The sequence below is a fragment of the Tachyglossus aculeatus genome, chromosome X4 (genome assembly GCF_015852505.1).
Source record: "Tachyglossus aculeatus isolate mTacAcu1 chromosome X4, mTacAcu1.pri, whole genome shotgun sequence".
Classification (NCBI taxonomy): Eukaryota; Metazoa; Chordata; class Mammalia; order Monotremata; family Tachyglossidae; genus Tachyglossus; species Tachyglossus aculeatus.
The window spans coordinates 55,176,012-55,197,758 of record NC_052098.1 but is presented as its reverse complement, the minus strand read 5'-3'; the positions used below and the strand labels follow the sequence as shown (position 1 = coordinate 55,197,758).

Here is a 21,747-nt window from a genome sequence, read left to right as displayed (position 1 = left end):
TACAAGGGTAAAAGCATCATTACAAATGATAAAGCCAAGAGTAGGCAAATAAAGAAATTAGCTAAATAAAGCAACATATATACACGTGGTGCTGAGGATAGTCAGTAGGATGACAGGAACAAGTTGGTGGGGATTAGTCATTGGAGGAGGTGGCTATTCAGAGGGCTTTGAAGGTGGGGAAGGATGTGGTTTAGCAGAACTGAGGAGAGAGGGAGTTCTATGTAGGGGGAATGACATAAACCATGAGTTGGAAATGATACTAGGAGGGAAACAGCAAGGCGTAGTGGCTAGAGCACAGGCCTGGGAGTCAAAAGGTCATGGGTTCTAATCCCGGCTCTGCCATTTGTCTGCTGTGTGGCTTTGGGCAAGCACTTCACTTCTCTGCACCTCAGTTACCTCATCTGTAAAATGGGGATTAAGACTGTAAGCCCCATGTGGGACAGGGACCGTGTCCAACCCGATTTACTGGTATCTTCCCCAGTGCTTAGTACAGTGCCTGGTCAATAGTAAGCACTTAACAAAAACTACAATTATTATTAATGTACCAAGGAACAGTTTGATGGTTACCTTGAGAGGAGCAAAGGGGTGCAAACAGGGTGAGAACATCCATAGGTAAGAAAACAGCTAGTGGGGAGGCTTAATGGTAGGAGTTTCTGTTTGACATGTAGAGAAATGGGAAGCCAATGGAGGTTTTCGAGGAGGGGCCTGCTGTGTTCTGAGGTGCATTTTTAGACGATGATTCCAGTAATTGTAGGAGAGACTGAAGAAGGGGGACGACTGGAAGAAGAGAATCAGCAAGGACACTGTCGCAGTAATTGCAGCCTGAGTGATTCTGAGTCAAGCTGGTGGCCATGAGGAGGGGAGGATACTGCAAATATTGTGGAGGATTTAGAGGTAGATAATAATCTTAATAATAATAATGGTATTTGTTAAGTTCTTACTATCTGCCAAGCACTGTTCTAAGTGCTGGGGTAGATATAAGGTAATCAGGTTGTCCCACATGGAGCTCACAGTCTTAATCCCGATTTTACAGATGAGGTAACTGAGGCACAGAAAAGTTGTGACTTGCCCAAAGTCACACAGCTGATAAGTGGAGGGGTCGGGAATAGGACCCACAACCTCTGACTCCCAATCCTGTGCTCTTGCCATTAACAGGGGAGGTGAAAGACAGACTAGAGTCATAGGTAAAATTAAATTTGCCAACTCCTGGGACAGAAGCAGTGTGACAGTGGAAAGAGCACAAGAGTGAGAGCCAGAAGACCTGGGTTTTAACCCCAGGTTCACCTATGACCTTGGACAAGTCACTTAGCTTCTCTGTGTCTCAGTTTCCTCATCTATAAAATAAGGCTTAAATGTCCATTCTCTCTCCCCTTTAGACTGTGAGCTCTATGTGGGGCAGTGATTGTGTCCATTTTGATTATTCTGTGTCTAGCAGAGCATTTAGCACAGTTTTTGGCACATAGCATTTGACAAGTGCCACAATTATCATTATTATTATTACAGAGAGGATGGTGGTACTGTTGACAATGATGGGAAGGTTAGAAAGAGTAGTAGGTTTAGGAGAGAAGATGAGGTGTTCAATTTCTGGCACAAACACACAGATATATCACTGAATAATATTCAGCTTTTCAGCTGTAAATTGGGTATTTTTAAAACTTAAAGGAAGGTTCTTTCTGGGCCACAAAAACAAATTGGCCATGCCCTCTCAGGATGTCCACTCCACTAGCCTGGGATTCATTTTTCAGTAAACAATCAAGTTTTCACCTAAATCTCTAAAGCTGCTGAGAGCAATTTCAGGTATCTGTGTGCAGCGTGGGCTCTTACAATTGTTGAGTGGCATTTATTAAGCATTTTAAAGGAGTTTGTGAGACATTTATTTTCCCTTTAGTGTCATCATGTGAAATGCCTTGACCGCAGAACTATCTGTACCATTTCCAAGGTAATTACTAGATTACAAAATAGTAGCCCTAGTTTATTGTGAAACAATGTGCTGGGCCTTCAAAAAAGATTAAGTAAATTGCATCTAATGGTGCAAGACTTGCAGAATTGCAAATATAACTAAAATAATATGGTTTCCTTCGAAGGTTATGTCACTATATTAGCTACCCAGCTGAGTAAAAAGTTCACTCTGGAAGATGTAATAAAGTGGCATTCAGAAAACATGATGGTTAAAGGTAGCTTTGATTAACAGGATTATATTGTCAATAGTAAAGTCCACAAAACCGTAAATGTTACAGTGCACAGAAGTCCTCATGGCTTTAGTGGATGAACTGATGGACCCCTTTCATATTCTTTTTGAGTCCTCTCTTTCAAGAGTACCAAAATGAGACTTTGAGGAGTTATTTCCTGATAATCATTTGATTATACAGAGTATTTGAATTCCTGTCCCGGGATAAAGAAGCCAGAGGAAGCTGCCTTCTCCAGGCCTTTGCCATCTAGCCACTGGATCATAAGCTCCTTGAGGGCAGAGATCATGTCTCCCAGCTCTTTCGCATTGTACTCTCCAAGCACTTAGTACAGTACCCTGCACATAGTAAGTGCTCAATAAATGCCATTGCTTGATTGAGTCTCTCCATAGCCCAGTGAATGCCTCTTGTCAGCAATCTTAAAGACTCTTTTTGCCTTCCTGAAGTTTGTGGTGCATCCCTCCAAAGGTAAAGAAGCAGTACTTCTGGGGTGACTAGGTAATAATGTAGCGTGATCTACCATGCGGAAAAAACAGTGACACCTAGTGAAAAGAGCACAGGACTAGGAATCCGGAGATGTAAATTCTAATCCCAGCTCTGCCTTCTGTCTAAGCTTAATTTATCTGTGCCTCAGTTTCCCCATCGGTAAAATGTGGATTAAATTCCTTGTTCTCCCTCCTATTTAGACTATGAGCTCCATTTGAGAAAGGGACCCAGGTGCTTAGCCCATGGTAAGCACTTAACAAATATCACAATTATTATTATTCATTGAACTTTCCATGGGGAATAGTTTCCCAATCATTCAACCCACTTACGCATCGGCAGGTATGGTAGGACCCAGTACCTGGGAGACTTTTAGAAATCCAAGACATCAGCAAAATGTTGTATTGATTTCACCAAATACTCTACTACGCACTGAAGAAAATGCAATGTAAATGAGCTGGCCCAGTCCCTGCCCTCAAGGAGTACATGATCTGATATGGAGGAAAACACACAGAGAATTTTAAAAATCCAACTCTCAAAACTACTTTTATATGGTTTTTACATTATATAAGTATATGAAACAGGGTTTTTGTCTTCCTGGATCTCTCGTGGCGCACACTTCATATGCACTCTGTTTCATGTCTTGGAATGATGATCCCAAGCCACAGTGGCAGCAACTGGGGATTTTCTTCTTCTATGGCTCTGCTGCTGTTGGTCTTCTAGCTGGCATCCCTGCAAAAATGAGAACTCTGGGGAGCTCATCGGGAACTAAATCAGCTGGAACTGGAGCAGGAAAGACTGGAAAACCAGTCACTGCCCCCGCCATCTTCCCAGAACTTATGCCTCCACAGGAAGCCCACAGAGATGCAGAAGAGCCATAGAAAGAGACAGTAAAGGAACAAACTTGCCCCTGCTATCACTGCTACCTCCAGCTTTCAGTCATAGCAGACCACAATGATATTGGCAACTGCTTCTTTCTGGACTCTTGGAGGAAGCATGAACTCCAGGGACGCAGGGGTGTTTATAGGTGATGAGCTCTGTCCACACCTGCTCCACCTGCTGCTGCTCTGTTCCACCATTAAGATAGCCCACTCTGGGGAGCATTTCTGTGTGTGAGTGCATGTACTTGAGTGGGCTTATGTGGCTGATTGATTGTGTGTGTGTTTGTGTAGGACTGTGGTGGTGAAGCAACAGCTGGCTACAAGGTGCAGTGTGTGTGGTCGACTATGTGTATGTGCTTTGGTGGGGGAGGTGAACCTCTTACCCTTTTAATGTCCGCCTCCCTCCTCAGACTGCAAACTCCTTGAGGGCAAGGATCGTGTGTACTAACTCTATTGCACTGTGCTCTCCAAAGCGCTTAGTACAGTGCTCTCTGTACACAGTAAGCACTCCATAAATATTATCAACTGGTTGAATGCTCACTGACCTGATACTTAGATTCTACCAATCTGCCAGATATAGAAATGAGAATCATCAGTCTTTAATTCCAGAGGATCACTTGTGGCACCGTTCCTATAGAAGGGCATTACATTGGCCATTCATAAACTAGCGGACGCCTGCTGGTTGAGAACTTAGGATGCACCTTCTCAGTAACAGCACCAAACCTTACCCTTTAAGTTCCTTGAGATTCACAGGTAGATGTCACCTAGTCTCCAGAGTTTGTTTGCATCCGATTTATCGATCTGGATTAAAACAGCCTGTGTGGTCACCACAGTGCAATCAAGTTCCTCTGTCCTGTCTGTTACAAAAACAATCTCTGTGTGGGAACTTCCTCAATAATCACCAAAACTAAAGAATTCCATCAACTCCTCATCCCTGAGGGTGCCTTCCTCTCCAAAATCATCAAGTAGCCCCACTGAGTACCTAGCCACCTTCTGGCTTTCAATACACTTAAAGTTCCTTGTATTAGCACTGGCATCTTTACAAGGTGCTCTTCAAACCCCTATTTTGCCCTGACATACCCCTGTTCTGAAGGACATTCCAGTTTTCGTGTAGGGTGAGCTCTCAATTTTTGAAAGAGTGGCATTTTCTCTCTGATGACCTTTTCATTTTAATTCTGCCAGTTAGCCACACAAGTTTTCTGCTGAGTTGCCTTACATTGTTATTGTTCTGTGCCACCCATTTTACCTGGGCCCCTAAGCTTATAAAAAGCCTCTTGTATTTTAGTAAGCCCTTTCAGCTTCTTCCTAACCAAGATCAGAATTTATTCAAAATTCCCTTTTCTAAAATGAAACATCCTTGTGTTGATTTTTTGGGCTTTCCCCACCCAGCAAGAAATTTAGATTGAATCAAGTCATAATCACTACTATCATTCTCTCATGGCTGCAAGGGGTACAGCCTTCTCCTCATCTTGGTCCTGGAGGGACAGTGGGTAGAAGGAAGGGGATTAGCTTTCAAAAGAAAGGAAGGGGCCAAGACATTCACCAGGCCCTAGAATCTCTGGCATAGGGAATATCCCAGAACTGATCCTCACCTGCTTTTTCCAAGAATTCTGCTTTTGTAAAGGGCAAAGTTTTTGGATTATTTACAGTGGACTCAATCCATCTATTCTGTCAGAGTGTTTAAACACATCCAAATCAATACAGTCCAGCATGATTCCTTTGCCCCCAGCAATTCCATAGAGTTGACCTTTAATGCCCTTTAAAATATGGGAGCATCGAATCCAATGTTAATAGCATTTATATGACTATCATTTGGGGTTGCTGGCATTTAGTATTTCTTTAAAGTACAAGGTGAAAGAAACAAATTGGTGGAATTGCAAATGCAGTGAGCCCAGAGAGATGCCTCTAACAGTCTGTTGGGTAGGATTAGGTCTACCGCGTTTTTTCTTCCAAGCTGCGTTAGTAATTCCTCTAAATGGTCCTATGAGTTAGGGACCAGGCAGATATTATCATCTCATTTTAAAAGTGAGAAAACCAAACCACCTCCTTATTCTCTCCCATTTCCCCTGTCTGTAATTTATTTTTATGTCCTTCTTCCCCTCTAGACTGCAAGCTCTATGTGGTCAGGGATCTTGTTTACTGACTCTGTTGTATTGTACTCTCCCAACTGCTCAATACAGTGCTCTGTACACAGTAAGTGCTCAAGAAATACCATTTATTGATTGATTGATTGTCATACAGGAAAACTACCAGCCAAACCAGGGCTAGGTATTTAGTCTACCTCTCTGGTGTCCGGGGACCACCTAGTCTTCCGTAGCACATAGAGGGTGCTCCTTTTATTACTTTGTAAAGGATATTTTGGGCTCAAGAAAACAGCGATCTATGCTGAACTAATGACCAGAGAGAATTGCATTGATTTTAATCTAATGGACATTATGCTGCCATGATTATCCTGTTGCTGCACTCATCTTCATGTTCCTATTGGAATTACCTGTACTGTAATTACCAGGAACACCCAGTTCTAGTATAACACAGGAGTTGCCTTCTTGTGGAGCCCTGTATGAAAGAAAACACACATGGTAGTAATAATAGTAATAATAATGATATTTGTTAAGCGCTTACTATGTGCCAGGAACTGTTCTAAATACCTGGCACATAGTGCTCACCCCATGCAGGATGTTAATCTCTCAGTGTATATAATAATAATCATCATCATCATCATCATCTCAGTGTATATGCTTGGTCAGTGGTCTTGAAAAAACTTGATTCTTGACTTCAGAAAGCCACCCATTTCCAAGTGGTGTTTACCTAGAAACTGGCCATTTCCCCGAGGATAGTGACCAAAGGCACTAGTAACAAAGCTAAAAGAAAGGCTAAAAAATATATCTACACATAGCCACACACACATTATTATTATGACTATTATTACGGTTCTTGTTAAGTGCTTATTATATGCTAAGCACTGGGGTAGATGCAAGATAATCATATTGGACCCAGTCCCTGACAGACACAGGGCTCGCAATCTAAGTAGGAGCAGGATCTCATCCCCATTTTACAGATGAGGGAACTAAGGTTCCACAGCAGACAAGTGGCAGAGCTGGAATTAGAACCCAGGTCCTCTGGCTCCCGGGCCTGCGCTCTTTCAATCAATCAATCAATCAATCGTATTTATTGAGCGCTTACTATGTGCAGAGCACTGTACTAAGCGCTTGGGAAGTACAAATTGGCATCACATAGAGACAGTCCCTACCCAACAGTGGGCTCACAGTCTAAAAGGGGGAGACAGAGAACAGAACCAAACATACCAACAAAATAAAATAAGTAGGATAGAAATGTACAAGTAAAATAAATAAATAAATAAATAAATAGAGTAATAAATATGTACAACCATATATACATATATACAGGTGCTGTGGGGAAGGGAAGGAGGTAAGACGGGGGGATGGAGAGGGGGACGAGGGGAGAGGAAAGAAGGGGCTCAGTCTGGGAAGGCCTCCTGGAGGAGGTGAGCTCTCAGCAGGGCCTTGAAGGGAGGAAGAGAGCTAGCTTGGCGGATGGGCAGAGGGAGGGCATTCCAGGCCCGGGGGATGACGTGGGCCGGGGGTCGATGGCGGGACAGGCGAGAGCGAGGTACAGTGAGGAGATTAGTGGTGGAGGAGCGGAGGGTGCGGGCTGGGCAGTAGAAGGAGAGAAGGGAGGTGAGGTAGGAGGGGGCGAGGTGATGGAGAGCCTTGAAGCCCAGGGTGAGGAGTTTCTGCTTGATGCGCAGATTGATCGGTAGCCATTGGAGGTTTTTGAGGAGGGGAGTAATATGTCCAGAGCGTTTCTGGACAAAGATAATCCGGGCAGCAGCATGAAGTATGGATTGAAGTGGAGAGAGACACGAGGATGGGAGATCAGAGAGAAGGCTAGTGCAGTAGTCCAGACGGGATAGGATGAGAGCTTGAATGAGCAGGGTAGCAGTTTGGATGGCCTTTCCACTAGGCCATAGTGCTTCCCTACACATATATCATTTTAGTGGTGTCTAGCTCTAATCAAGAGTTGAGTAGTGCATTGATGCCGCTTTTGACATCAACTAGCAAACAATTTTGAGAAGGAATACGGAGGACATGATCCATACTGTTTAAAAACATTTAATTTCTTTTCTCAGGAGCAGTAGTGTCATTCAATCCTGCCCAGTCACTTAATAAGCAATGCTCATCTGCTCACTACCCTAAGAGTTGTTACATTTGGTGAATGCTACTTTATTCCAGGCCAAGAGGTGATCTTTCTTACTAATTATTTCCTTCAGCTGAGGGAGGGAAAATTGCTGTGGTGGAGCTAATAGACCTCCACTGCTAAGGAATAAATCGAAATGCCAGATTTGAGAAAAATTGGTTATATGTCTTTGGAATGTGGGTGGGGGGTGAGGAGAAGTGTGGAGAGTATCCTAATTCTTTTTTCCTCTAGTGAAGGATTTAAAGTGCACCATGTTTCCAGTGGTTCCAATTTCCACTATGTTTTCTCAGTCACCTCCTGCTAACTCAGAAAGCAAAGCCACGGAAAATATGAACTTCACAGGACTCTAGTAGGTATAGTTGGCAGTGAAAAGAGATTGGGTCGCAGAAGCACTGGATGAGGAAGAATGAACATATTGCCCTTTGGACGCTTTCCTATTGGCCTAGAAAACAAAAGGAAGAAAAATCAGTTAGCTTCCCTTCTAAACTGTGAGCCCACTGTTGGGTAGGGACTGTCTCTATATGTTGCAAACTTGTACTTCCCAAGCGCTTAGTACAGTGCTGTGCACACAGTAAGCACTCAATAAATACGATTGAATGAATGCCCGGTACTGCCCACATGCTCACAGCCAGCTCTTCTGACATTGCTTCCAGCAATAGCCAGACAAATGTGAGTTATCAGAAGAATGTTCCCTAATTCTGCTGTTCTTTTTTTTTTCTTCCAAAACACAGAGAAACACATATTCTGGTAGAAATGAATGACTATTTGCTTTTTGTTCCTCCTTGGCTTTTTACTTTTCCAAAACCCATTAATCAGTCAATCAATCAGTGGTATTTATTGAGCACATACTGTGTGCAGAGCACTGTACTAAGTGCTCTGGGAAAGCACAATACAATCTAGTGGGGGAGATAGTAAAATAAATTACAGATAGGGGAAGCAGCAGCATATAAGGATATGCACATAGGGGAATGGGGTGAGTATCAAAAGGTTTAAGTGCTACAGACCCAAATGCAAAGATGACACAGAAGGGAGGGCGAATAGGGTGGGAAATAAGAGGTTAGTCAGGGAAGGCTTCCCGGAGGAGATGTGATTTTAGGGGAGCTTTGAAGATGGGGAGAGTGGTGGTCTGTCATATGAACGGGGGGTTCCAGGCCAGAGGGAGGATCCTTAACACAATCCTGTACCAAAAACTCTGAGCAAACCAATTGACAGTAGCCCACTGAGCCACTGAATTGCCTTGAGGAAATGAGACCAAGAGCGGAGGAAGTTCTCCACCATGTAATTATATTTTCAGAAGGTTGACAGGAGCGTACTTTTGAAGGGGTCTGGGAACGTTGGTCCTTGGGTGTGTTTTTAAAAGCAAAAAGGTCAGCCCACTGACAGCTCCTTCCCCCACAATTGTTTCAGATGTACATCACGAGTACAATTAAGACCAAGAGCAGCCGACTAGCCAAGCCCGTGCTGTGCCTGGGGACCCTTTGTGCAGCTTTTCTTACTGGCCTAAACCGGGTCTCTGAATATCGGAACCATTGTTCGGATGTGATTGCAGGCTTCATCCTGGGAACAGCGGTGGCCCTGTTTCTGGTAAGTCAAATTACTCCTCTTTTCATCCCTATTCCCTCGTGTTCAAAGTGATCTAAGATTATAAGGGGTGTGTTGGTCACTCTAAAGCTAGTCCACCCCTAGGCTGCACCCAGAAACATTGTCACCAACTAACTCCTGGTAGTCTTTTCCAAAGGGAAATTCATTAAGCTTAGGAGCCAGTCATTTACCTGAAGGCATCGCTTGGAAAAAAGCTAATCAGAGGGGAATTCAGAAAAAGAAGGAGGGAGCTAACTAGTTGGAAAAGAAGCACAGTCGGGTTAGCAGTTGGGGCTCAACAATCTTGGGATATGATTCTCATTTTGGAGTCTGGAGGGCTAGAACCAGAAAACTGTCCTTGGTTACTCAAACTACCCTTTGCTATTTCCCTGCTGATTGAAGCAGTGGGACCTAGTGGAAAGAGCATAGGGCTGAGAGTCAGGAGATCTGAGTTCTAATCCTGGCTTCACTGCTAGACTTCTCTGTGACCTTGGGTAAGTCAATTACTCTGTGCCTCAGTTTCTTCATATGCAAAATGGGGATTGTCTACCAGCTCTCCCTCCCCCTTAGAATGTAAATCCCATGTGGGACAAGGATTAGGTCCAATATGATTAACCTGTATTTACCCCGAGGTTGGACTGTGTCCAACCTGATTAGCTTGTATCTACCCCAGCACTTAGTACAGTGACTGGCACATAGTGGATGCTTAACAAATACCACAACTATTATTATCTCCAACTGTCAAGCTATCCCTGCTATTCCAACTATTCTCGTCTGTTCCCCTTTTTTTTCATGTATTTAAGTGCTTAAGTATTAAGCGTTAAGTATTTAAGTTCTGAGGTTGATAGTAGCTAAGCATGTTGGACGCAGTCCATGTCCCACATGGGGCTCATAGTCTTAATCCTCTTTTTTCAGATGAGGTAACTGAAGCAAAGAGAAGTTAAATGACTTGCCTAAGGTCACACAGCAGACAAGTGGCAGAGCCAGAATTAGAACCCAAGTTCTTCTGACTCCCAGGCCTGTGCTCTATCCACTAGGCATGCTGCTTCTCTGAATTAAATTGTATCTGCAGCAAGTAGACTAATATCCAGTACTGGTTTGTTGCCCAAGAAGTTCATGTACAAGTGTGTTTGAAAAAATTGATTCATGACTGACAATCATTTCCATGTCATGTGCATATGAATGCAGTCTTTGCAATGTAGTAGTGCCATTTTCATTTCTGTCTTTTGTTGTCACAGTCCTCAAAGCTGCTGTTCTTAGACTGTCACTCCTTTTCGTATTGCTAGACTCTAGGCAGCTCTGTCTGTGGCCACATTTTCCTAGCTGTCCCACAGCTATGGCACATTATCTGAAACTTTGATTCACTACGTCTTTAAAATCTTTCTTCTGTACTGGAGAAGCAGTGTGGCTCAGTGGAAAGAGCCTGGGCTTTGGAGTCAGAGGTCATGGGTTCAAATCCCAGCTCTGCCAATTATCAGCTGTGTGACTTTGGGCAAGTCACTTAACTTCTCTGGGCCTCAGTTCCCTCATCTGTAAAATGGGGATTAAGACTGTGAGCCCCCCATGGGACAGCCTGATCACCTTGTAACCTCCCCAGCACTTAGAACAGTGCTTTGCACATAGTAAGTGCTTAATAAATGCCATTATCATTATTATTATTATTACTCTTCGTTCATGGATCCCTTACTTCACTTCACCATGCTCATTCTGTTCATATACCTCACCCGCTGAGATGGCTGGCTTTCTTGATTCGATTTTCTGATTCGAGAGCAGAATTCAGAGATAGATTCAAGTCTGGGTTGCTGGTGGAAATTTTGGGTTATGTATGAGCAGAAGCAGCGTGGCTTAGTGAAAAAAGCACGGGCTTCGGACTCAGAGGTCATGAGTTCTAATCCTGGCTCCGCCACTTGTCAGCTGTGTGACTTAGGGCAAGTCACTTAACTTCTCTGTGCCTCAGTTACCTCATCTGTAAAATGGAGATTAAGACTGTGAGCCCCACATGGGACAACCTGATAACCTTGTATCTATCCCAGTGCTTAGAACAGTGCTCGGCACATAGTAAGTGCTTAATAAATACCATTGTTGTTATTATTATTATTAAATGACAATCACATGTCTACATTGAGACAGTTGGTCCACTGGAAAGAACAGTGCTGTGGGAAACAGATGACCTCGGTTCTAATCCCGGTTCTTTCTGCTGGGGATAATGCCTTGAACGGTGAAGGTTTTTGACTGGAGAACCACTTGAGGTGTTCCTTGAGGTGAACATGCCCAGCAGGAATCCTGAAAATTAGCTAGCTAATGTGGGCAGCAAAGACCAAAGCAGCTACCAAGACTACTGCCTGCTGGTTCATGGCACTATGGCAAAGTGTTGGCACTACAATCAATTGATCATTCACTTGTATTTATTAAACACTTACTGTGTAAGTGCCAAGCACTTGGGAGAGTATAACAGAGGTGGTAGACATGTACCCTGCCCACAGTGAGCTTACAGTCTACCGGGCAAGAAGTCTCCGATCATAAATGGGGCCTGATGTTGATTTTTTAAGCGCTTAATATATGCCAAGCACTGTTCTAAGTGTTGGGGTAGATGCAAGCTAATCAGGTTGGACACAGTTCCTGTCCTATGTAGGGCTCACAGTCTTAATCCCCATTTTTGCAGATGAGGTAACTGGGGCACAGGGAAGTAAAGTGACTTGTCCAAGGTCACGCAGCACATACTTGATGAAGCTGGGATTATGACCCAGGTCCTTCTGACTCCTGGGACCGTGCTCTAACTACTAGGCCATGCACACACACAAACACAGAAAACAGACAAACCAGAAAAACCTCACAGTAATGATGCATTCTTGCCTGCTACGCACTTGTTACACTCTGTGCCCCCGTGGGAACGTGACTGGCATGGATGAGAGCGTGTGAGCGTTTTGCCTCACAAGCCACTGCTACTCTAATCGATTCCTCCATGCAGGTTTTCAGTCCTGAAGTCTCAGCATCAAAGTTCACCCACCGTTCCCCATCATCTCAATGAGACAGAAGCCTCTTCAAGCCCCATCATCTCAATGAGACAGAAGCCTTTTCGAGCTGAGTGGCATACCTGATTTTTCGGATCAGTCAAAAATCCTCCCACCCACCAGAAACCCAGAGGGCATTTCCCTGCCCGAGTTGGTCTATCCCAAAGGGCGTATCTGGGTGGTCTGTAGCTCAGTTTGTCCATAAAAGAAGAAAACTCCAACTCTGCATTTCCCCCACCTCCAGGAGCATCACCTAAGACTCCAGTGGACCTCAAGCAGGTGAAAACCTGGTGGGGCTCCCAAGCTATTGTCTACCTTCTCCCACTCTCCCAGGGCACACATACATATGCTTGCATCTTTGCTGAAGGTCTTTAATGGAGAAGCTCGGGACCACTTAAAGATGGTGGTGTAGATGGTGGTTTAGATGGTGGTTGCACCCTGACATTTATTTTCTCTCTCTCTCTCTCTCCGCTGAAGGGAATGTGTGTTGTCCATAACTTTAAAGGAACACGTGGCTCTACTTCCAAACCAAAATCCGAAGATCCACGAGGAATGCCCTTAATGGCTTTCCCAAGAGTGGAAAGCCCTCTGGAGACACTGAGTGCACAGGTATTGTGAGCCTTTCTGCCATCAATTTGCATGTTCAGGAATTCAATTCTTCATGAAAAAAAACACATGGAATTAGTGTCACAGAAAAAAAGTGTTTTATTCATCGCTGTCCCTGAAGCCCTTGAACAGATGGATGTTTCTCTTACTCTTTAAGACCTTCAGGGAAAGAGATTCCACAAGCTATTTGGTAACCTATTCCGATATTCAACAACATTTATGTCAGGAAATTCTTCTTTATAGCATAACTCAAATAACTCAGACCCTCCTATGGCAGTTAAAGCTCCTAGCCCTCTTGTTATCAGGAAAGTGGGAGAATAACTATTGACTAGCTTCAATGTGATAACCTTTTATATCCTTGAAGACTTAAATAAAGTCTCCACCATTTCTTTCCCAAGCCATCTAATCACAAGTATTTTTAAAGGATTTAATCATTTTCATGATTTCCCTCTATCCCTCTCCAAATATCTTCATCTCCACTTTGGGTTAAAGGAAAGATCTAGGTTGCTTGTGCAATTGTTAGTAAAATACAGAAAACTGTATCTCTACAACAGTTTAGATCCAGGAGTTACAGTGTTGAGGAAGAAATGCCACTTAATCTCCAAAAGCCATGTGACCAAATAATGACACCTTGTGTTTAGATAGTGCCTTTTTCTGAAGTTTTCAGAGGGCTTTTAGTGCATTTTTTAATTAATCTCCCAGTGTTGCAGTGAGGTCAACGTTTTTATCTCTATCTTACAGATGAGGAAACAGCCAGCGTGAGCAAATAGAAGAGCCAGGAAGAGAGTCCAGGCCTCTCCCAAACCCTTAGAGTTATGGATTCAAAATCTCTTAGGCTGCCAAATTATCCAGATGATTCAGTCCCCAGAATTGCTCTTTGGTCTGACATCCAAATATTTCAGTTATGCAGCCACTTCTGTAGTTAAAAGAATAAAATCATTCCAAAGTATATTTGGGGGCATCAAGATTATCTAGATAATTTGTGAGTAAGAGATTTGTAGAGAAGCTGGCAAAGGAGTTGCTTTCTAGGTCTTTCACACAACTGTTTAGCTACTTGCCACACTTGAAAAGTCAGAAATGAAGCTCAAAGTTATCATTAATCCCATGAACATGGAGCCAGACTACAGCTGCTTCACTGTTACTTTGTTGCACTAGCAAGTGCAGTGGAACAACCCTGAAAAATTCTCTGAGATAATGTGTATAGTAATCACTATTCATGAAATGTTTAATAACTAAAAGGGGTAAGCTATAATAGTTATGGACAATGAAAATCATGAACAAAAAGTATCACAGATGTTACGGTGAAAGGAAAAATAATATTGAAACTTTCAACAGACAAGACAATATGCAATTCAAATTCTGTGGCTAAAGTATCATGGATATTACCAACTCCCCCATCACCCACCTAATATGAAGCTACAGATTGCACAAATTCTTGGATTTAAATCTTACATGGATAAGAACAAGCTGGAAGACTAGCTAGGTCTCACAGTTCTGGTGCAGATGAAGGAGAAGAGACCCTTGTTCTCTTCTTAGGCATCTCTTTTGAGATTTATGGAATTTTTCTCCAAATGTTGTGGAATTCTTTTTTTAATGCATTTGTTAAGCACATACTATGTGCCAGGCATTGTACTGAGAGCTAGGGTAGATGCAAGTTAATCAGATTGGACACAGTCCATGTCCCACAAAGGGGTGCACAATCTTAATCCCCATTTTACAGATGAGGTAACTGAGGTCCAGAGAAGTTAAATGACTTGCCCAAGATTACACAGTAGACAAGGGGTGGAGCTAGGATTAGAACTCAGGTCCTTCTGACTCCCAGAACTGTGCTCTATCCACTACACCACGCTACTTCTCAATTCTTCTCCTATTTGGCGGCACCAAATCCCAGCTCTACTACTTGTCTGCTATATAACCTTTGGCGAGTCATTTAACTTGCTAGTCCTCAGTTACCTCATCTGTAAAATGGGGGTTAAGGCTGTGAGCTGTCCCTTTGGGACAGAGACTGTGTCCAAATCCAATTATCTTGTATCTACCCCAGCCCTTAATACAGTGCCTGGCACATAGAAAGCATTTAACAAATACCATATAAAAATATAAAGCACCTATAGTCTTTCTTCTACCCTAAAACTTTCCCAGATTCCTCATGTGGTAATCATCTTAATCTAGGCTTTGTCATCTAGAAGTCATATCAAGTTCTTTGCAGTTTACCACTGGACTGGAGCATGCTAGAGACTCTATTAATGATCAATTATTGCTACACCCCAGAGAGAGGGCTTTGGTCATCAAAGATAGGATTTGTTCTTTTATCAACAAGCTTACTCTCATCTCCTTATCTATCTCAAAGAGCCTCTGTTTGCTTCTTCTACTATCCAAACATGTTAGGGCTTTCATAACTCCCCCTTCTCCAGCTCTAAAGTCTGTTGTTCAATCAATCAATCACTTTACTGAGTACTTACTGTGTGCAGAGCATTGTACTAAGCCCTTGGGAGAGTACACTATAACAATATAACAGACACATTCCTGGCCCAAAATGAGCTTACAGTCTAGACAGGGAGACCGACATTTATATAAATAAATAAATTATGGATGTTACAAAAGTGCTGTAGGGCAGGGAGAGGGGATGAATAAAGGGAGAAAGGGCAACACAGAAGGCAGAAGAGAGTGGAATTATAGGAAAAGAGGGCTTGGTCAGGGAAGGCCTCTTGAAGGTGAAGTGCCTTCAGTAAGGCTTTGAAGCAGAGGAGAATATTTGTCAGATATGAGGAGGGAGGACGTTCCAGGCCAGAGGCAGGACATGGGCCAGAGGTCAGTGGCAAGATAGATGAGATTGAGGTCCAGTGAGAAGGTTAGCATTAGAGAAGTGAAGTGTGCCGCCAGGGTTGCAGTAGGAGAGTAGTGAGGTGAGGTAGGAGGGGGCAAGGTGATTGAGTGCTTTGAAGCCAATGGCAAGGAGTTTCTGTTCGATGTGGAGGTGGATGGGCAACCCCTGGAAGTTCTTGAGGAGTGGGTAAACATGGCCTGAACGTTTTTGTAGAAAAATGACCCGGGCAGCAGAATGAACTATGGACTGGAGTGGGGGGAGACAGGAAGTAGGGAAGTCAGCAAGGAGGCTGATACAATAAGACGGGATAAGATAAGTGCTTGGATTAACAGAGTAGCAGTTTGGATGGAGAGAAAACGATGGATTTTAGTGATTTTGTGGTGGTTGAACCGACAGCATTTAGTGATAGATTGAATATGTTGGTTGAAAGAGAGAGAGGAGTCAAGGATAATGCCAAGGTTATGGGCTTGTGAGACAGGAAGGATGGTGGTGCCACTACAGTGATGGGATAGTCGGGGGAAGGACATGGTTTGGGTGGGAAGAGAAGGAGTTCTGTTTTTGACATGTTAAATTTGAGGTGACCGCAGGACATCCAAGTAGAGATGTCTTGAAGGCGGGAGGAAATGTGAGACTGCAGAGAGGGTGAGCGATCAGGGCTGGAGATGTAGATTTGGGAATAATCTGTATTGAGGTGGTAGTTGAAGCCATGGGAGTAAATGAGTTCTCCAAAGGAGTGTGTAGATGGAGAATAGAAGGAGATCCAGAACCAAACCTTGAGGGACACACATTGTTAGGGGGTGGGAGGCCGAGGAGGAGCCCGCAAAAGAGACTGAGAATGAGCAGCCAGAGAGATAGGAGGAGAACCAGGAGATGACGGTGTCAGTAAAGTGATGGTTGGATAATGTTTCTGGGAGAGGGGGCTGGTTGACAGTGTCAGAGGCAGCTGAGAGGTCAAGGAGGATTAGAATGGAGTAGAGGCTATTGGATTTGGCAAGAAGGAGATCATTGGTGATCTTTGAGAGGAAGGTTACTGTGGATTGAAGGGAACGGAAGCCAGTTTGGAGGGGGTCAAAGAGAGAATTAGAGGAGAGGAACTTGAGATAAAGGGTGTAGACAACTCACTCAAGGAGCTTGGAGAGGAATTTTAGGAGGGAGAAGGGGCAATAACTGGAGGGAGCTGTGGGGTCAAGAGAGGGTTTTTTTAGGCTAAAGGGGAGATGGGCATGTTTGAAAGCAGTGGGGAGCCATTGGAGAGAGAACAGATGAAGATGGCAATTAAGGAGGGATGAAGGGAGGGGTCAGTGTTGCGATTGCACTGCCTTGGGTGAATAAGATTCCCTGTTCTTGTGGCTTAAGCATTTCCTGGTGTTCCAGACCCTTTCGTTCCTTAGCCTGATATGTTAAATCTGCTTTCCAAACATTGTGGGAGGTAGGGATTTGGGATGCCACAAACCCAAGAATGGACAATGGGTGTCAGGGAGGTAGACCACATTCTACATGGCATTTCAAAAAAAAGTGGTGATTTCTTGCCAAATTCCAGTAGACAAGACTACATATCACCATAACCTCAATAGCATCAAAGGCCCTTATGAAAAGCACTAAAAAAAAGAAGCCTCAGAATAGTCCTACACACTCCAGCTAAAAAAAAAATAAATGTGGGGAATTTTAGTAGTTGTCTCCCTTGGTGTATCATCCAGACCAAGGAGTCAAGGATTTCTTGACTCACGTTTATCCTTTCCAGTTGATATTCTCCATATTCCTCAAAGTTTACTTTCATTAGGGTTATCAAGTTGGCAACTAAAGCTCATGGTGAATAACCAGCTAGCCTTTATTCAGCAGTATAATATGGTAGTTTAAATAAAAAACACAATGTGATAGCAGTATGTCTCCTTAGGAGTACCAAATAAAGAACTGTGAAATAACATCATCTTTATACTCAACGCTGGTGAGATCCTGACCAGAGTACTGTGTCCAGGCCTGAGTTCCCCAGCTAAAGAAGGATGTAAAACATTTGGACAGAGTTTGGAGAAGAGCTACAAAGATTATTGTATGGATGGAAAATCTGTGATTATTTAATTTAGATAAAAGTTAGGGGCAGCTTCATGGAAGTTTTCAAATATATGAATTTTAAGAGAATGGTGAATTGGAAAATTTAGCAGGAAGAGAATTCCTTACACCCTACTAGATAGGAAGGGCTGGATTGAGTCCTATCATGAACGAGCCCGATTTTGAAAGGGAGAGTAAGTTGCCATCAGTCCATACAGGAGTGCCAACACAGACTTGAATGAAGGAAGAGAGAATGAGCCCCAATCGTCTGGGTGGTGGATAAAATGTTACATAACATGTTTGCTCAGGAGGGTGCTAGGGTCAGAATCAGACTCTCCCACAAGGCATTTGACCAAATTTGGGCAAATGCCCTGAGGTCGTGTGGTAAGTTATGCTTATTTTTCTTTGACATTTAAACAGTTGCACCCCTGATTTGCCCTTAGCTCTGCCTCATAGCGATGTCACATATTCCACATTCCAATCCCAGAAGGCCATCCCTGGAAACTCTCCCGGTAGCCTGGTATCCCAGAAACGTGTCCTGCCTGCTGGGTGAAGATTGTTCATCTCTGCTAGAGATGAAGCAGAGCCCTGTTTTGGGGTGTGCTCTGCTGGGGTTGGAAGGTAGGTTCCTGCCAATTCTACTATCAGAATGGCCACCCTGGCTACGTTCTCCCTTCAATATTTCTGTAAGGTGACTCAAGCAAGCAAGCAAATGGGGGAGGGCAGGAGGAGGCAGAAGGGCAAGCAGCCATTGCCCAGGGAATGAGTGTTTGAGAGCTTGGTTGCTTCATTCTGAGAGCAAAATGGAGAGAACAGTGGTAGGCTTCTCCTGATGATCAGTGGGTGTGCTGCCCCTGTCCTTTTAGGATTCCAGGTGCTAGCATCCAAGTCCATCTTAATTAACCAGAATGAAGCTTTCTGATATCTGATATCTGATTTGCTCTTTATAGAATCACTCTGCCTCCATGACTGAAGTAACCTGAGGTGGAAGATGGAGAAAGAAGCTATTTTTATTACCTTCCAGTACAATACTCCAAGACACAGTTACTAAATGTCAAACTGTGAAGACAAGTATTATGTTATGTCTAGTTAGAGGCTAATGTTTTGTACATTTTTTGTATGAGGAAGTGCTGTAGCTTGCCCTAATTTTTTTGTCAGCTTTATTATATTTATGCCAGAATTTAAAAACCAACAAAAAAACTTTTCCTGTTAAGGTGTGCACTGAGGAATTACATCTATTGAATTGTTGATGTTGTTCTGTGATATTTGTACCCAAACTTTCTTTTCTCAGTTTTATATATGTTGAAAATACCACTATTATAAGAACTCACTTTTTGTCGTTCTGTTACCATAGAAGCTGCTTCTCCCAAATTTCAAGCCCTGACAAGTAATTCCCATTTTAGAGGTTCAAGGTCTGTGCTGATGGTTGAGAAATCAGGAAATCTATAGCACCCTGTGTTCTGACCTTAGCATGCCGACAAATGTGGCAGTAGTAGTAAAAACGCAATTGTTAAGTGATGCCACTTGGGTGTCTCAGGCCACTACTAAAGGACAACTGGATTTTTTTGGTGAGACGGTTAAGTGACATTTTCTTAGATAATGTCTTCATTACTTCTGAAAGCAGTGTACTCCATAAGGGCATGAGACATTCTACTCTGTCCCACAGATAACCATCACCAGCCTTACTCTTCAACTCCACAATTTTGTACATCCACCATGTATTGACTTTATACGAAAATGAGTATTTAACCGTTTGCGCAGTACTGCTTAAAAATATAAAAAGGCCATAAAAGGCAAATAGAACCAGAGTAACAGCTTCACTTTGTGGTTTTTAATTGTTCTAGGCTTTTAACTGCATCTCATTTTTCTAGCATGATGATAATGATGTGTGCCTCCTTTAAGAGGAGTCCCTTGTCTGTACCTTACTGAAATGTTATTCTGACACATCCACGCTGGTTCTTCTTAGCTTTTTTTGTACATTTTTTTTCCAAAAGAGATGAAAAAAAAATCACAAAAAAATCCGCTCTGGCTTGTGTCTTTGTTTTCAGTTAGAACAACTCTTTTGGGGCTTAATCGTCGGATGTAGCTGTAGGTTGTTGGGTGACTTCTGCAGCAGACAAAGCTGTCCAGCAGGCAACAATAAGAAGAGTGGATGATAATAATAATAATAATAATGGTATTTATTAAGCGCTTACTATGTGCAAAGCACTGTTCTAAGTGCTGGGGTGGTTACAAGGTGATCAGGTTGTCCCATGTGGGGCTCACAGTCTTAATCCCCATTTTACAGATGAGGGAACTGAGGCCCAGAGAAGTTAAGTGACTTGCCCAAAGTCACACAGCTGACAAATGGCAGAGGTGGGATTTGAACCCATGACCTCTGACTCCAAAGCCCGCGCTCTTCCCACTGAGCCACACTGCTTCTCTTTGAGCAAAAGCTTCACTCAAGCCTTTGCTTGAGTATCCTGAGTAACCCATGAAGACGAAGATACTAAGAGACAGGCTCAAAAACAGAGAGAGGCGGCAAAGATATATCTTTTCACATGCACAATGGTCCCACATGGGTCTTTTCTACCCAACTTTCACATGCGGTTAGAATCTCAGCGGCAGTAATGCCATCTTTGAAAATGAAGGACAACTGCATACAGTGCAACACAGGGTAGAAGGCAGTGAGGTAAATGATGAATTACACTGTGCTTCCTGTCTTTCTCACCCTACTCTTGGAGGCCAGCCTTAGTCTTGTCTAGTAATATGGATTGGCACTGGGACATATTGGGGAAGTGCAGCCTCTAGGCTGTACATTCTTCCTCTAGACTGGTAGCTCCTCCTCTAGATTTTAAGCTCCTTGTGGGCAGGGAGCCTATCTACCTACTCTTTTATATTGTACTCTCCCAAGCCCTTAGTACAGTGCCCTGCACAGTAAGTACTCAATAAATACGTGATGATTTTTCTAAAATATCGTTCTGCACACATCTCCTCACTCCTCAGAAAACTTCTTGGTTTCCCATTCCTCTTCACTTAGGACAGAAATTCCTGGCCACTGGTTTTTAAGTCCTCAATTAGCCTTTTCCCTCCTACTTGTCCACTCTCTTCTCCCACTACACCCCACTTCACACATATCGTTCCTCTCCAGCCAACCTATTCACTACCTCCTCCTTGTCTCCATCACCTCCGACCCCTTGTTCCCACCCTTCTTCCTTCCTGGAACTCCTTTCTGCTAGTACTAGAACTACAAATACACCCAACCTTAATCTGAGTAATTCACATCTCCCCCATTTTTACTTATTTTAAAGAAAGCATTAGGGACCCAGGGTGACAGCAAAATACAAAAGTAAGCAAGTCAGGACAATTGTAACGATCCGAATTACAATCAGGCAAATGAGAAAAGTGTAAAATTGACTATGGCAATACAGATGAAGACCAGGGCAAGGCATATATTAATGTATAAATGGGCCAGTATTGAAAGTCTACACAAGAACATATGGTGATATGAACTGGTGGAATACACAGTTATGGAATTTGAAGAAGGAATTACAACCAGACTGATATGGAATCAATCGATCAATCGTGTTTACTGAGTGCTTATTGTGTGCATAGTGCTGTACTAAGCACTTGGGAGATTGCAATATAGAGTAACATAGCAATATAGCAAAATCTATGTTGAAAAACGGCGGTGATTTGGATGGTCAGGGGGCAACTGAGGGGAAGGACTGAAGGTAACTGAAGGAAGGAATGTGTCTGTTTATTGTTGTGTTGTACTCTCCCAAGCCCCTCTCAAGGTCGCACCTGGAGAGTTTCTAATACTCTACCAGTCTCGGCTATGGGAGGGAGAGTCAAGCAGAGGCCTACCCATTCCATTCCTAGCTTGGGCAGTGGCTAGCGAGTGGAAGGCAATCTGCTACAAGTCAAAACTC

At 43.3% G+C, this 21,747-nt stretch overlaps 2 protein-coding genes and 1 non-coding gene across 9 annotated transcripts in view; 2 read left to right on the top strand and 1 right to left on the bottom strand.

The window, feature by feature from the left end:
* PLPPR1 (phospholipid phosphatase related 1) overlaps nt 1-19,851 on the top strand; it is a 289,407-nt gene extending 269,556 nt beyond the window's left edge. For both annotated transcript variants that reach the window (XM_038769829.1, XM_038769828.1), the window contains 3 exons: nt 9,176-9,352; nt 12,838-12,969; nt 18,787-19,851. In XM_038769829.1, the coding sequence (XP_038625757.1) occupies nt 9,176-9,352; nt 12,838-12,969; nt 18,787-18,819 (342 nt within the window). In that variant the 3' untranslated portion in view covers nt 18,820-19,851. The remainder of the gene's footprint in view (nt 1-9,175; nt 9,353-12,837; nt 12,970-18,786) is intronic.
* The window catches only part of BAAT (bile acid-CoA:amino acid N-acyltransferase), a 59,730-nt gene that overhangs the window by 15,421 nt on the left and 22,562 nt on the right, over nt 1-21,747 (bottom strand). Inside the window, exons 4-6 of one of the 6 annotated variants that reach the window (XR_005456614.1) lie at nt 6,042-6,106; nt 4,279-4,407; nt 3,387-3,401 (exon numbers count right to left, since the gene is read on the bottom strand). The exons of 1 other annotated variant lie outside the window; for it this stretch is intronic. Coding sequence is in view for 4 of the 5 variants with exons in the window: in XM_038769824.1 (XP_038625752.1) it covers nt 3,306-3,401 (96 nt within the window). In the remaining variant the exon portion in view is untranslated. Of the gene's footprint in view, nt 1-3,244; nt 3,402-4,001; nt 4,408-6,041; nt 6,107-8,054; nt 8,211-21,747 lie in introns of those variants that run through there. 4 more of the 6 variants (XM_038769826.1, XM_038769825.1, XM_038769824.1 and 1 more) reach the window with 4 other exon arrangements.
* Nucleotides 21,602-21,739, top strand: LOC119948463. Its single transcript, XR_005456857.1, has one exon. It is a non-coding gene; the product is annotated as a small nucleolar RNA SNORA7 (small nucleolar RNA).